At 46.2% G+C, this 12,904-nt stretch overlaps 1 protein-coding gene across 21 annotated transcripts in view; it reads left to right on the forward strand.

The window, feature by feature from the left end:
• KIAA1217 (KIAA1217 ortholog) overlaps positions 1-12,904 on the forward strand; it is a 436,407-nt gene that overhangs the window by 262,862 nt on the left and 160,641 nt on the right. For all 21 annotated transcript variants that reach the window (XM_070802061.1, XM_070802062.1, XM_070802077.1 and 18 more), the window contains one exon: positions 6,029-6,227. In XM_070802061.1, the coding sequence (XP_070658162.1) occupies positions 6,029-6,227 (199 nt within the window). The remainder of the gene's footprint in view (positions 1-6,028; positions 6,228-12,904) is intronic.

Genomic DNA, 12,904 nt, shown 5'->3' on the forward strand with positions numbered 1-12,904 from the left:
GAGGTGTGTGTGCATACATGTCCTGCTCGTTATAAGGCCCAGAAGTTCCTGGTTACCCCAGAAGTGACAGATGTCCACAGATTCACTCCCAGGAAGCACCCAATACACACTAAAGAACCATGTGCATTTGTATTACCAGTGGGGCCCTTTAATGCTTGCACCCAAGTTTTCTATTAAAAAACAAAAGCTGATTTCTTCTCCTCCAAGTCGTTAGCTCCAAGCCCATCCAAACTAAACAACTACATAAATGTTACAAAACTAAGTATAGCTCTCTCTTAATACACTTCTCACATCAATCTGTTATGTGGCGCCCACCCCAGGGTGAGTCTCGGGGTGCGCCTGAAAATGGCAAGTCTCCTGCAGCTGCGGCTGGCCACCGGGTGGGTTTATGTAAGGATGGAAGCCCGTGTGCCGTATTGAAGCTCTTGGTCTTCACATCCTCAGACCCAAACCCAGCAGAAAACTTAGACTTCAGAAACCAGAGGGGCAGAGGAGGGGGCAAAAGAACTGCACTGTGGCTCTAGAAAGGACTCTGTGAGCAAATTTTGAAGCTTAAACCTTCCCTGGGGCAATTTGTCAATTCTTCTGACATTAGTGGAGCTGGAAGGAGGGGTGGTAAAGAAAGCTAAAGTCCAGGGAATCATTCAATATTTGTGAATTTCAAATATCTTGCTCCTTGCATCTTTCATAAGAGTGCGTGACACCTAGAAAATTCTCTTTGGTTGACATCACATTTTTGACTGGAACTTTGAGTTGAAATCATCACACTTGGGAAGTGCATGGGGGATTTTCCATCTTAGCTGCAGCATGCTATCTCTTGGTTGTGGCAGGTGGGATCTAGTTCCCTGACCAAGGATTGAACCCAGGCCCCCTGCATTGGGAGCACAGAGTCTTAGCCAGTTGGCCACCCTGGAAAGCCTTTTTTGAAAAAGCAAAGACTAGAATGGATGAGTGGGGTTCAGGTGGCCTTGTTATGCAGGCCGCCCCTTCCTGCACGACCCCAAATGACTTCCGGTTTAGGGTAGTTTGGGGTTGCCTGATGGTTTAGGGAAACCTCTAGAAGAGGGAGGTGAGTTGGTGTCATGTGTGTCCATGAAGTGCTGAGTGAAATCTAGCCGTCCAGACCCTCAAGTCCTGCCCAGGTTGCTCAGAAAGAGTTTCTACCATCCTCTGCCTCCCAAAGCTTCCCAGTTAGGGGCAGCTTTCTTCAGAGGCTCAGGGCAGGGGCCCCCAGTGCCATGCTGTAGATGATGCATGTCTGAGAAAAGGCTTCTCCTGAGCCAAAACAACAATAACACCCAACAGAAAGACTGTGTTCTTAACCAATCTGAACTGTGTAAGTGTCTTCTCACCCATTTTTGGGTTATTAAAATTTCTTTCCAAGATGACCAGTGCAAGTTCCATGCATGAAGCAGGGCACTCAAAGCCGGTGCTCTGGGACTACCCAGAGGGGTGGGATGGGGAGGGCGGTGGGAGGGGGCTCAGAATGCGGGGACACGTGCACCTGTGGCTCACGCATGTTGATGTATGGCGAAACCCACCATAATATTGTTAAATAATTATCCTCCAATTAAAATAAATTAATTTATTTTTAAAAAATCCTTCCTTTCTCACGGCTATATTGCCGTCATACAGAGAGAAAGCATGAGTGGGTGACTTCACCCAGACATCCCTAGCTCTTCCTCACCTCTGCACTTCCTCCTCTCTGGACCCATTATTTAATGTCGGCAGTTACCCGCTAAACCTCACTCTGCCCTGCACTATCACAGTGATGCACCTCATAGCACTTCTTGTCCAGTTGTTATACATATTTTATTCTTGGCCCCCAAATGTCCCTTATATGCATTATGAGCTCGACAACCACATACAGCCCTTTTAACTCCTGGAGCCTTGCACTGCGCTGAGTACTGAGTCCCTGTTTCAAATGCTTTTTGACTTTTTTGCTTTAATATATCATATCACAGAGTGCCTGACACCAGTGTCAGCAATTTTCATTGTCTTTTTTCTGCTCTAAATGATGTCTCAGCAGCGAGCTGGCATCCGCAGGGAGAGCGCAGTGTGAGGAGATTGCTAATATGCAGTGATAGTTTGCAATGAGAAAGTGAATGACATAAAAACGAGAGCGGGAGTTTATATTTGGAACTGAATGGCTGTGGATAGGAAGTTTCAAAAAAAGAGATTGAGCCCTCGTATCTTTATTTTTATACGTACGCCCACCAAGATGACCCTGAACAAGAAATCGAAATTTTATTTTGATTTTCTTCAAGGATTATTGCCTTTTGCAATGGAAAATGACAGCTCATCAAAGGCATCGTGTCTGCCGTAGGCTGCAAAGATGACCAGACAGCAGAAGCTGCCATTGTGTTCATGCTGCTTCAAGTAATATTATTACTTGGCCATTTTGCTAAACTGAATGTATATTCTTTTTTTTTTTTTCTTATCGAAGTCAGGGATGAGGGCATTTTGACTTGATATTCCACTGAGCATAGTAACCAGGTAGCTACTTCATTGAAGATGATATGAATTTATATAACTCTTGGTGAGCTGGGCAATGATTTAGGGTTGATTTTTTTTTTTAAGTTTAATAATACTCTTAAAGAGTGCCAAAGCCAGATCCAGATCTTTGTAACAGAAGCAGATGTTATGAAAAATAAACTACTTTGGGACATTGCGTGGAAAAATTAACCCAAAGCAGAGAGATAAGTCATCTGTCTTTCTGGTCACAATGTGTTGTGTTAGTCACTCAGTCGTGTCCGACTCTTGTGACCCCATGGTCTGTAGCCCCCCAGGCTCCTGTGTCCATGGAATTCTCCAGGCAAGAATACTGGAGTGGGTTGTCATTTCCTTCTCCAGGGGATCTATGGCATGGGTTGGTCATCTGAGCTGAGAGTTTCCTGTGGAACACCCAGGCTGGCCACCTCCATGAAGGGCATACCAGGGACTTTGTGCTGACCTTATTCCTGTTTTCCTCTATGGAAATGTCCTGAGAGTTGTAGCAAGGTGTGGATGTCTAGATAATACAGTAGTGCTCCTACCAAGACGGGTCTCCTGGTACGTTTAGGAAAAGGGAAAGAAGCTGATGATCCCATCCTCAAAGGGCTCCCCTGGAGTGCCAGGCACACCTGGGCATCCCTGAAAGAGTTCTGTGCCCTTGAGGCAGGACCGACTCTGTGTGATTCTTAGTGTGTGTGTTCAGCCATGTCCGAGTCTTTGTGACCTCATGGACTGTAGCCCACCAGGCTCCTCTGTCCATGGAATTTTCCAGGTAAGAATATTGGAGCAGGGATCGAACCCACGTGTTTTGTGTCTCCTGCATTGGCAGGCAGATTCTTTACCAACTGTGCCACCTGGGAAGCCCTTGTTCCAAAAATTATTAAAGGTTTCAAGGCAGCCACAGCAGAGCATGAAACAAAACCCAGAACCCTTTTAAACACTTGAGTCGATTGTTTACCCACAAAGTTAGTCCTACCTTGAGAAGTAAGTGCTTTGGTGTTTTGAACTTCAAAGTACATTAGCATCCTTAGGAAAACTTAGAGGAAATTAAGGAATGCAAACAACCACCACCCCCCCCAAAACAAACAAACAAACAAAAACCTAGCTCCTGGGGCTGCCTATATCCCACCACCATCAGCACCTTTGGCAGTTTAGTAAGAGAAGACTCACCACCTGATTAATTCGGATCCATTTGCCATCTGCAAGGTGCCTGGAATCATGTAATGAAAGCTGGGGTGGGCTTTGGGGGTGGGAAAAGCTGAGATCAGGCATTCATTCAGTGAACACCTATCCATAAAGAACATTACAAAAGATAAGGAAGGGCACTACATAATGATTAGGGATCATTCCAAAAGGAAGACATAACAATTGTAAATATTTATGCACCCAACACAGGAACACCTGAAGCCCCTGGTGGCTCAGATGGTAAAGAGTCTGCCCGCAATGTGGGAGATATGGGTTCAGTCCCTGGGTCAGGAAGATCCTCTGAAGAGGGAAATGGCAACCCACTCCAGTGTTCTTGCCTGGAAAATCCCATGGATGGAGGAGCCTGGCAGGCTACCGTTGATGGGGTCGCAAAGAATCGGACAGACTGAGCAACTTTCACATTCATTCAGCGTAAGCCCCCCAGTTTCCCTGACTCCTTTTCTCTGACCTTCTACATGTACAACCTCCAGCCTCCACACAACAGCCCAAATGATCTTATAAAAAAATGTATCTGATCCTGACCCCTCCCCCTTCTCCCTGCCTCATATGGCACTCTGGTAGCTTAGAGTCAGAGTGAGAATTCTCCCCTTGACCCCACGGCTCTGTGGGATCCGGGGTCTGCTGGTCTCCGATGCTTACCACTTCTTTCTTTCTGCCTTGGGAGCTTTGCACATGCTGCCTTCGTCTTTTCATCCCGCCCCTGGCGTGTCCCCTTCTCCCAACTTCCGTCGTCCTTGAGATCACAGTTGACTTGCTTTTCCAGTTCTCCACGTATATACACCCCCTCACCAGTCTGGATTCACACTGTCAGTGTCTTCTGCGTCTGTCCCCTGTAAGCACCATGAGGGCGGGATCTCATCTGTTTTATCTGTCGTTCTGTTCCCAGTACCAACCGTGTGCTAGTATGTACCTAGCATGCACCTGGAATATACTAGGCAGTTGATAGGTGTTCGTTGAAAGGATGAATGGACGTACCAAACAGTTCATGGTGTAAGCTTAATTATACACTATCTTGTGTTGTGATCCTTCACTAATTTCACCAATTAGTTTGAAAATCTTTGACATCAGGCAATGTGGTATCTGTCTGTCTGTCTCAGTTGCTCACGGTGCTCAGTATATGTTCAAGAAATGTTATTGACCAACGCAAATTATGAATGTTTTACACATTCATTACAGCATAGATAACCAAGCGAGAAATTCAATTATGTATATGTGTGTCTGAGTTATAGGTACTTCCTGCTGTTTGTCGAGGTTAAGTGATAACCAAAACACTTAACCAAGTGATAACCAAGACATAGTCTGAATTATGGAATTTCGGCCTCAAAAGAAAAGAAATCAAGTGTGATAGAAATATTTCTCTCACAGTTGTATTTTACTGATTTTTGGAAACAGTCTAGAGAGAGGAGTTTAGAGGACTGGTTGTGTTCAATTTGCTCTGGTGTGAGGGCATCTTCCGTGTGAGGTTATAAAAATATGCACAGTGCCATCTGCTGTGCTTATAACCACCACTAGAATTTGTCTGGCAAAAGGAACTAATTTGCCATCATTCTTTTTATTTATTGGCTGCACTGGGTATTTGTTGCTGCGAGCAGGCTTTCTCTAGTTGCAGCAAGTGGCGGCTACTCTTCACTGCAGCACAGGCTTCTCACTGTGATAGCTTCTCTTGTTGCGGAGCACGCAGCTCAGTATTTGTGGCACACAGACGTAGTTGCTCCATGACATGTTGATCTTCCTCAATCAGGAATCGAACCTGAGTCCCCTGCATTGGTAGGCAGATTCTTAACCACTGGACCACCAGGGAAGTCCCTGCTATCATCCTCTCCAGTAATGTAAGAAGAAAGTCCCTCAGTCATGTTCTGACTCTTTGCAACCCCATGGACTGTAGCCCACCAGGCTCCTCCATCCATGGGATTTTCCAGGCAAGAATACTGCAGTGGGTTGCCATTTCCTTCTCCAGGGAATCTTTCCGACCCAGGAATCGAACCTGGGTCTCCTGCATTGCAGGGAGATGCTTTACCATCTGAGCCACCAGGGAAGCCTGTAATGTAGCTTGTCCTCAACTCCTTGGTTGAATCGGCATTTGCGCTGTTATGTCCAGTGATAAAAACCTTAATGGAATACTCACTCAGGGACAACTTTTTTTCCAGTAACTTGCATAACTGAGATTCCGACCCACTGGGTCTTTATTTCTATATCCAGTCCTTCCAATGGACTGTTTTTCGTTGCCATGTTGTTCTTCCAGCTCAGCAGATCTTGATGGTATAGAAAATATTTTCAGCATAAGTAGTAACAATCTGTTTTCCCACTTTCTTTCAAATGCCTTTTGCAGACAAGAAGCCCCAAACTCTCTCACAGTCCTCAGCCTCCCAACTTGGGCGACCCAGTGGAGCATCTATCAGAGGCATCTGCTGATTCTTTGGAAGCCATGTCTGAGGGAGAAACTCCCAGTCCTTTCTCCAGAGGCAGCCGGACTCGGGCAAGCCTTCCAGTGGTGAGGTCCACCAACCAGACGAAAGAAAGATCTCTGGGTAAGCTTCAAAAGGCAGCTTCTGATTTTTACTACTGCACGTGTGTGCGTTTATACTTCTGAACACAGACCCCTACATCGGAATGTTAATTTGATCTTGATTTATAAAGCCTCAAGTACTCAGAAACTCCGATGACTTAACATGAAGCCTTGAGGATTTACCTGATGAAGAAGCATCTAGTCCAGGCGGTCTCTGGGGCTGGGCACATGCAGAACTGGCTGGGGTTGGCACTCAAACAAGAGGCTAGCAGCGCTTGTCTGTGTCCTGGTATAGGGAATAGAGAGGGACACTTTGCCAAATGAGCCTCATTTCTTGGGAACCTCCTCCCCAGTTTCAGAACTGTGGATGATTGGGGTATGAGCCCCACTCCACTGTCTGACAGTCCAGGGGAGGACATGAATGGCTCCAGGAAGAAGACGTGCAGTGTGGCCAGTACCCCCATGACTGGTCATGAAAGCCAGAAACACAAGGCTGTTCACCCTGCCACCACATGAAAGGGTGGAGGGCCTTAGCAAGAGGTTAGCATAGCCTTTTCTTTCAACAAGCTTTTAGGAAACGCTTGTGATCAGTTGCTTCAGTTGCGTGGAACTCTTTGCAACCCTGTGGGCCGCCATAGCCCGCCAGGCTCCTCTGTCCATGGGATTGTCCAGTCAAGAATACTGGTGTGGGTTGCCATGCCCTCCTCAAGGGGATCTTCCTGACACAGGGATCAAAACCCTCATCACTTATGTCTCCTGCATTGGCAAGTGGGTTCTTTATCACCTGGGAAGCCCCTGCCCTCACTTAGCATCTGCTTTTTCATATTGGATATTCACTTTCTATCTCACTTTGCTTCTTTTTTCTTCCTGGCCCTTTAACAAAAGGCACAGATCCTGAAGATTTAGACATTTTTGCAAATCGTGTTGGTATTTCATAGGGTTAACCTGCCTTCTCGAGGTTCTAATTCGGTACCTGTGTTTATAGACATTTGGAGTCAGGAGAAAGAGGGACAGGAACGGGATCAACCCACAAAAGGCTTCAGGGTGGGCCTCTGCAGAAGACAGCTGAATTCTCTTAAAACCAAACAAACGCCTTGCTTAAAGAACAGAGAAGGATGTGGGGAGGTATCCTGATTTTGTTTCCTCAGTCACAGTTGGTAACCAAAGCGAATTGGGTTCAGACACTGTCCTAGGTCTTTTTTTTTTTTTTTTAAAAGCTGCGCTGGATCTTTGATGTCGTGCAGGGGGCTGTTCTCTAGTTGCAGTGTGCGGGCTTCTCACTGGGGTGGCTTCTCTTGTTGTGGAGCATAGGCTTTAGAGTGCAGGGGCGCATGGACTCCGCAATTGTGGCGCACAGGTTTAGCTGCCCCAAGACATGTAGGATCTTAGTTCCCGGACCAGGGATCGAACCGATGTCCCCAGCATTGCAAGGTGAATTTTTAACCACTGGAGCCCTGTCCTAGGGAAGCCCTGTCCTAGGTCTTTTAAAGAGAAAAACAAGATAAACCAAAAATACCCCATTTTTACTTGCATTATTGATATTAATTTTTAGCCTTCAGTTTTGTATACTTCACGTTTGGTTAATAATCCAGGGTCCTCATTTTACTAGTGAAAGATGAAAGCCATGGAAAATCTCCTTTTTGTTTTCTGAGGAACATAGTTAATTAAATTGCAGAAGTGGGAAGGCCCTCTATTTCCTATTAACTCCATTTACCAATGAAGGCCCGGGGTTTGCAAGGGTGCAGTGCACCCAGTGAGCATAGGGGGCCCTGGCAGTGTCAGCAGGATCCAGGCTGGTGCTTTCCATCTAGAGTACAGGGCTCAGTGTTCTCTTAACCCCACTCCTGCTTGAGGCAGGAGCCCGGGAACCAGCCAAGAAGTGAAATTTCTCCTTTGTGCTTTGCAGGAAATGGATGAGGTTCAGTACTCTGTAAAGATAGGCTGTGCTTTGCAAAATAGAATGAAAGAGAAGAACAAATACTTCTGCACCTTCCCCCTTACCTGGGGAACGGCATGCCTGTGGGATAATGGAGCCTTTGTCTTACAGGCAGGAATTTCCCCTGCAGCCAAGCACACTTGGCAGTGCAGGTATCCATAGATACTGGCTGCCTTAGAAAGCCAACCTCTGGGCTTCGGGGCTGAAGGCTTAGGACAGGCAACCTTGCCTTAGGAATTGCTGAGCGTGGCTGGTATTTTTCTCATGGGCCGGCTGAACTTATGCAAAACGCTGTTTTACTCTAAGCATGCCTTGCTGTGAAGTTCTGGCAAGTCCCAGCAGATTCACAAATGCAAAGGAGGTGTTTATTCTTCCGGCTCCAGGAGGAACTTTGGGGCCAATGATTTCCCCAAATCCTGCTTGGAGAGAGAGAAACGCTGGGAGAGGAGAGGAGTGAGAACTTTGCCCCTTCGACAGGAGCCCTGGGGCCAGAAAATGAGGCTGGCCCGGGCCAGTGTGCCTGACGCTGCCCTTCACTGCCTCTCTGTGGCCGACCTGGGAATGTCCTCTGGCCGCACCTGGCCTTCCTGACATAATCCAATTGAGCTAGGATAGGAAATGAACAGGAAAGTGAGTCAAGGAGAGTCTATATACAATCTCTCTGCCAGGGGCCTTGCTGGCCTCCTGTTTGAAAAAGTCCCTGTGTGCCTGACTGTATTTAACACCCAGATATGGGAACAGCAAGCTCCCCAGAGAGCAGGACTGGGAGAAGCAGGGTCCCCCAGCATTTCAGTGATGAAGGCCATTTAGGACCCCAGACCTCAGAGGCTGCGGACGAAACAGCTGTAATCTCTTGCAAACCCACTCTGGGCGCCACCTGCAAGTCCTGGGTTTCCTTTGGGGTCAGTGCAATGTCATTTTCTCTTAATCCACAGAACTTGGGTAGGACCTTCCCACCCAACTCCTGTTCATCTTGTGTTTAAATTTGTCATGGTTGGTTCTACATGGATTATTACGTTAATTTTGATTTTTTAAAAAATATCATTAAAATATTATTTATCTTGATTACTGAGTTTTGGAGGGGGGCCCATAAATTGTGTGCCTGAGGAGAGTGCCTCACTCGCCTCAGCCGAATAGCTGCCCATGTGTCACCCCAAGGATCTCGCGTATCATCCAGGAGACCTCCAGCCACAGGGCCCGGAAGGGGCGGGAGCGGGAGAGCCCCGGCTCCCAGGCTTCGCTTCTGCACATGCGCAGTGTGTCAGTGGCCCCCTTCCCCAGTCCTGGGCAGGGTCTGGACCAATTCTCCCACCGCTCCCGCTCCCTGGAGAGGATGCGACCTTGCTTTCACTTCAGGCAGCCTGTGCCTGGAGATAAACCTGCTGGCTTAATCATTTTTTCACTTGAATAATCCTACCTTTCTAGTGCTTTGGCGTATTTAGGATATGGGAGGAGCGCGGACTTGGTGCATTGCACAGAGGCTTTTAGAAAATGTGCCAGAGAGAGATGGCACAGCTCTGAGGCGCTGATTAGGACAGAGAAGGGAGACGTTGCAGGTGCCTGTGTAATAGTCTCTCTCAAACGCTCCCCTGCATGCAAGGTGGGAGCTTCTCATTCCAGGATTTCAGGTGGGGCCAAGAGACAGCAAAACCCAGAAATCTTGTCTGATGCTGGGAGCCAACTAGTCACTCTCAGAGATTTACAAAGCTGAAAAGTAAAGAAAAAAATTCGCTCAGCGCTCTGATTTATAACATGACCAAGTTCCAAAGATCTGTCACCTCTAAATCTTTACTTCTACGGAGTAGTGGGTCCCCCGCACACTCCACCCATGCGGAGACCAAATGAAATTCTTCTCAGTGGAATTTATGCCATTTCTGCTTCCCTCTCTCTTTGGTGAAAAGAGAGATGGTTCGGGGAAAGGAAATCTCCAAAAGAAAGTAAAAACCATCTTGCCATAGAGTGAAGTTTTAGAAATCATTTCCGTGTAAAATTGTCCCACAGTTATTAGGTCTGGGTCTTAATGATGGAGTCGTTTCCTTTTAGTCATTGCTGTCTTATAAATGTCTGTATGGAATGCAACCGCGGGCAGGGGCTGGGGTCTGGCTGCTCCACAGTCAGCCGTGAGGGAAAGAAGAGCCACAAGTTGTTCCCACCCTTCTGTGTACCCTCAGGAATTTGAAAATAAAACTCATATAAAAGCACACAGCAGCAACTTCCTCCTCGCTGCAGCCAGATGCCTTGGGTGATCGTATCCTGAACGGTTAGCTTTGGAAAGAACACCTTCCTTCCAGCCCAGCAGCCAGAGGTGCTGCCATTTCTGTAGCAAATTTCCTCTTAAACACTCAGACTCTATAAACAAGAATGGCTTTTAAAGGCTCCGGAGGATTTGAGACTCTTGGAGGGAGAACTTGCCCAACGTGTGTGACTCGTTGAGTATGTTTGGGCTGTCCTCTTATTTTGAGGTGGTGACCGTGATGGGGACCATATCCGGCTGGGAGTCTTTAAGGAACAGAGAGTTCACCTTTGCCAGAATCTCCCCGCCTGTGCAAAGGAGTGAGCAGGAGGTTAGAGAAAAAGATGGAGGAAACGTCCACGTGTAAAGAGGAAAACCAAGGATGTTTATGGGTGAAGACTGTGAGCCTCATATTAAGATTATTTGAGCATGAAGAGCTAGCCTCTGAAGAGTTTAAAAAAAAAAGAAATGAATTTCAGACACATGGACACAACAATATTGCTGGGCAGAGTAAAGAAAGCACTAAAGGGATTTAAGTGCTGGTAGCTGTTAACATGTAATAGTGTAAAAACTAAAATTTGCAGAAGAGTTTGGTTGTAGGTCAGTAGCTTGGGAGCACGTTCCTGACCTTTTTAGGGTGCCATCAAAGAAAAGGTGAAAGGGTCATTTCTAGCTTGGGAACTCAGTGAGTGGGGTGGGAGGACACAGCGACTGGCCAGCGTGGTCCACTCCTGTCTCCTTCTAGCGTTCCTTCTTTTACTTTGGAGGCTGGAAAGCAGAATCATTCTGGAATAGCAGATACACTGGGTTCCAGAAGTAGGGACCAAGGCATTTGTGGAGGCTTTGGATTTTCTTCAGCACCATTTGCTGAGCGGTCTCAGGGCATAGCCACTCACTTGACAGAGCTGAAGTCTGGGCATCTGTTTTACTTCTGCTGAGGACACAGGTGTGGTGTGACTTTGCAGTGGGACCAGCAGCTTCTGGACTTCCAAAGCAGAGTCACAGTGATCCAGGGCCACTGGAAGCTTCCCCCTTGTCAAATGGCTTGTGCAGTCTCCCAGTTCTAGTTAACATTCAGCCCAATGACTCCACAAGCCAGTTAATAAATCTGTCTTTTGCTTAAACCAGCTGGAGTCAGTTCAGTTCTCTGCACTGAATCCTCACTGATAACAAGGGGTCTGATTGGCTGTGCTTGTAGCAATTATAGTGCCACCTCTTCTGCATGTTCTAGAAAAGATGGCAGGTACCAGTAGGCACAGGCTCATGACTTCTAAAGACTTGTCAGTAAACTGGAGAATGAACTGAAGGTGCGATTTCCCAACTGTGTTCCTCAGCGCTCTGGAGTTTTGTGGCATTTTCTCTACTATAAATATTGCATTTTCATATAAGATTTCATTTGGCAAATGAGCTGTGTTGGACTGCTAACCACCCACACAGTAAAAAGCATTAAGTAGACCAAGGGGCATTGGAGAATAAGAGAGAGGTCATGAAGACATTTTCTTTCCATAACAGGGGTTCCTTGAACTCTTCTATTTGGCTGTATCAGGTAAATCAAAAGATTATCTCTTAGATTTTTTGCTCCTGATGTAATGAATGTCCTGAAAGGTAATGTTTTTTAAAAAGTGAATTGATCTTTAAGCTAAGGAGAAAAAACATATTTGGGACTGGGAAGTAACTACTGAAAGGAAATATTTCAAGAAACCTTTGGGACTTCCCTGGAGGTCCAGTGGTTAAGACTTCGCCTTCCTATGCAGGGGGTGCAGGTTCGATCCCTGGTCAGGGAGCTAAGATTCCACGTGCCTTGCAACCAAAAAACCAAAACAGAAAACAGAAGCGGCATTGTAACAAGTTCAATAAAGAATGTTTCTTAAAAAAGAAAGAAATCCTCTGGTATCGCAAAACATGTTTTTGTGATGCAAGTAATCACCCCCAATTTTCCTTTATTACCTGGGATTTTCATATATGAGTTTCTCTAAGAGAGAAGCCAAGAGGGTAAACTTGGCTTTACCCTTTACCCTCTGAAAGAGGAGAGTACTTATCCAAGTTTACCCTCTTGGCTCTCAATTCACCCATAAGAAAGAATGTTCTTATAAAAGATTGGAGACTCATGATTTGTTTGTACTTACTTTAAAAAATAATGTTAGTCCGATGTCTTTCAAAATCCCTTGCTATTAACATTCCTGGGTTGAAACTTTAGAATAGATTTCTCAGACTTTGAGGAAATGGTTCAGTTAATGTGGTACCTACGGAGTTCTGTGCCCTTTACCAACTTCTTGAGGATTGTTTTGCAGATGGGATGCTGGTAGGAAAAGCATCAATGAAGGTGAATAGAAGATTTGGTGGAATCCAAGGGCCCTCCCCAAGATACCATTCATTTACAGAATCTGGGACTTCCCTGGTGGTCTAGTGACTGAGATTCTGATATTCCAGTGCAGGGAGTATGGGTTCGAAGCCTGGTCATGGACCATGATTTGGTCCAAAAAAAAAAAATTACAGGGTTTGCCGTTGGCTGGCTGAGTACCAATGAAAA

Source organism: Bos indicus, chromosome 13, assembly GCF_029378745.1.
Source record: "Bos indicus isolate NIAB-ARS_2022 breed Sahiwal x Tharparkar chromosome 13, NIAB-ARS_B.indTharparkar_mat_pri_1.0, whole genome shotgun sequence".
Taxonomy (NCBI): Eukaryota; Metazoa; Chordata; class Mammalia; order Artiodactyla; family Bovidae; genus Bos; species Bos indicus.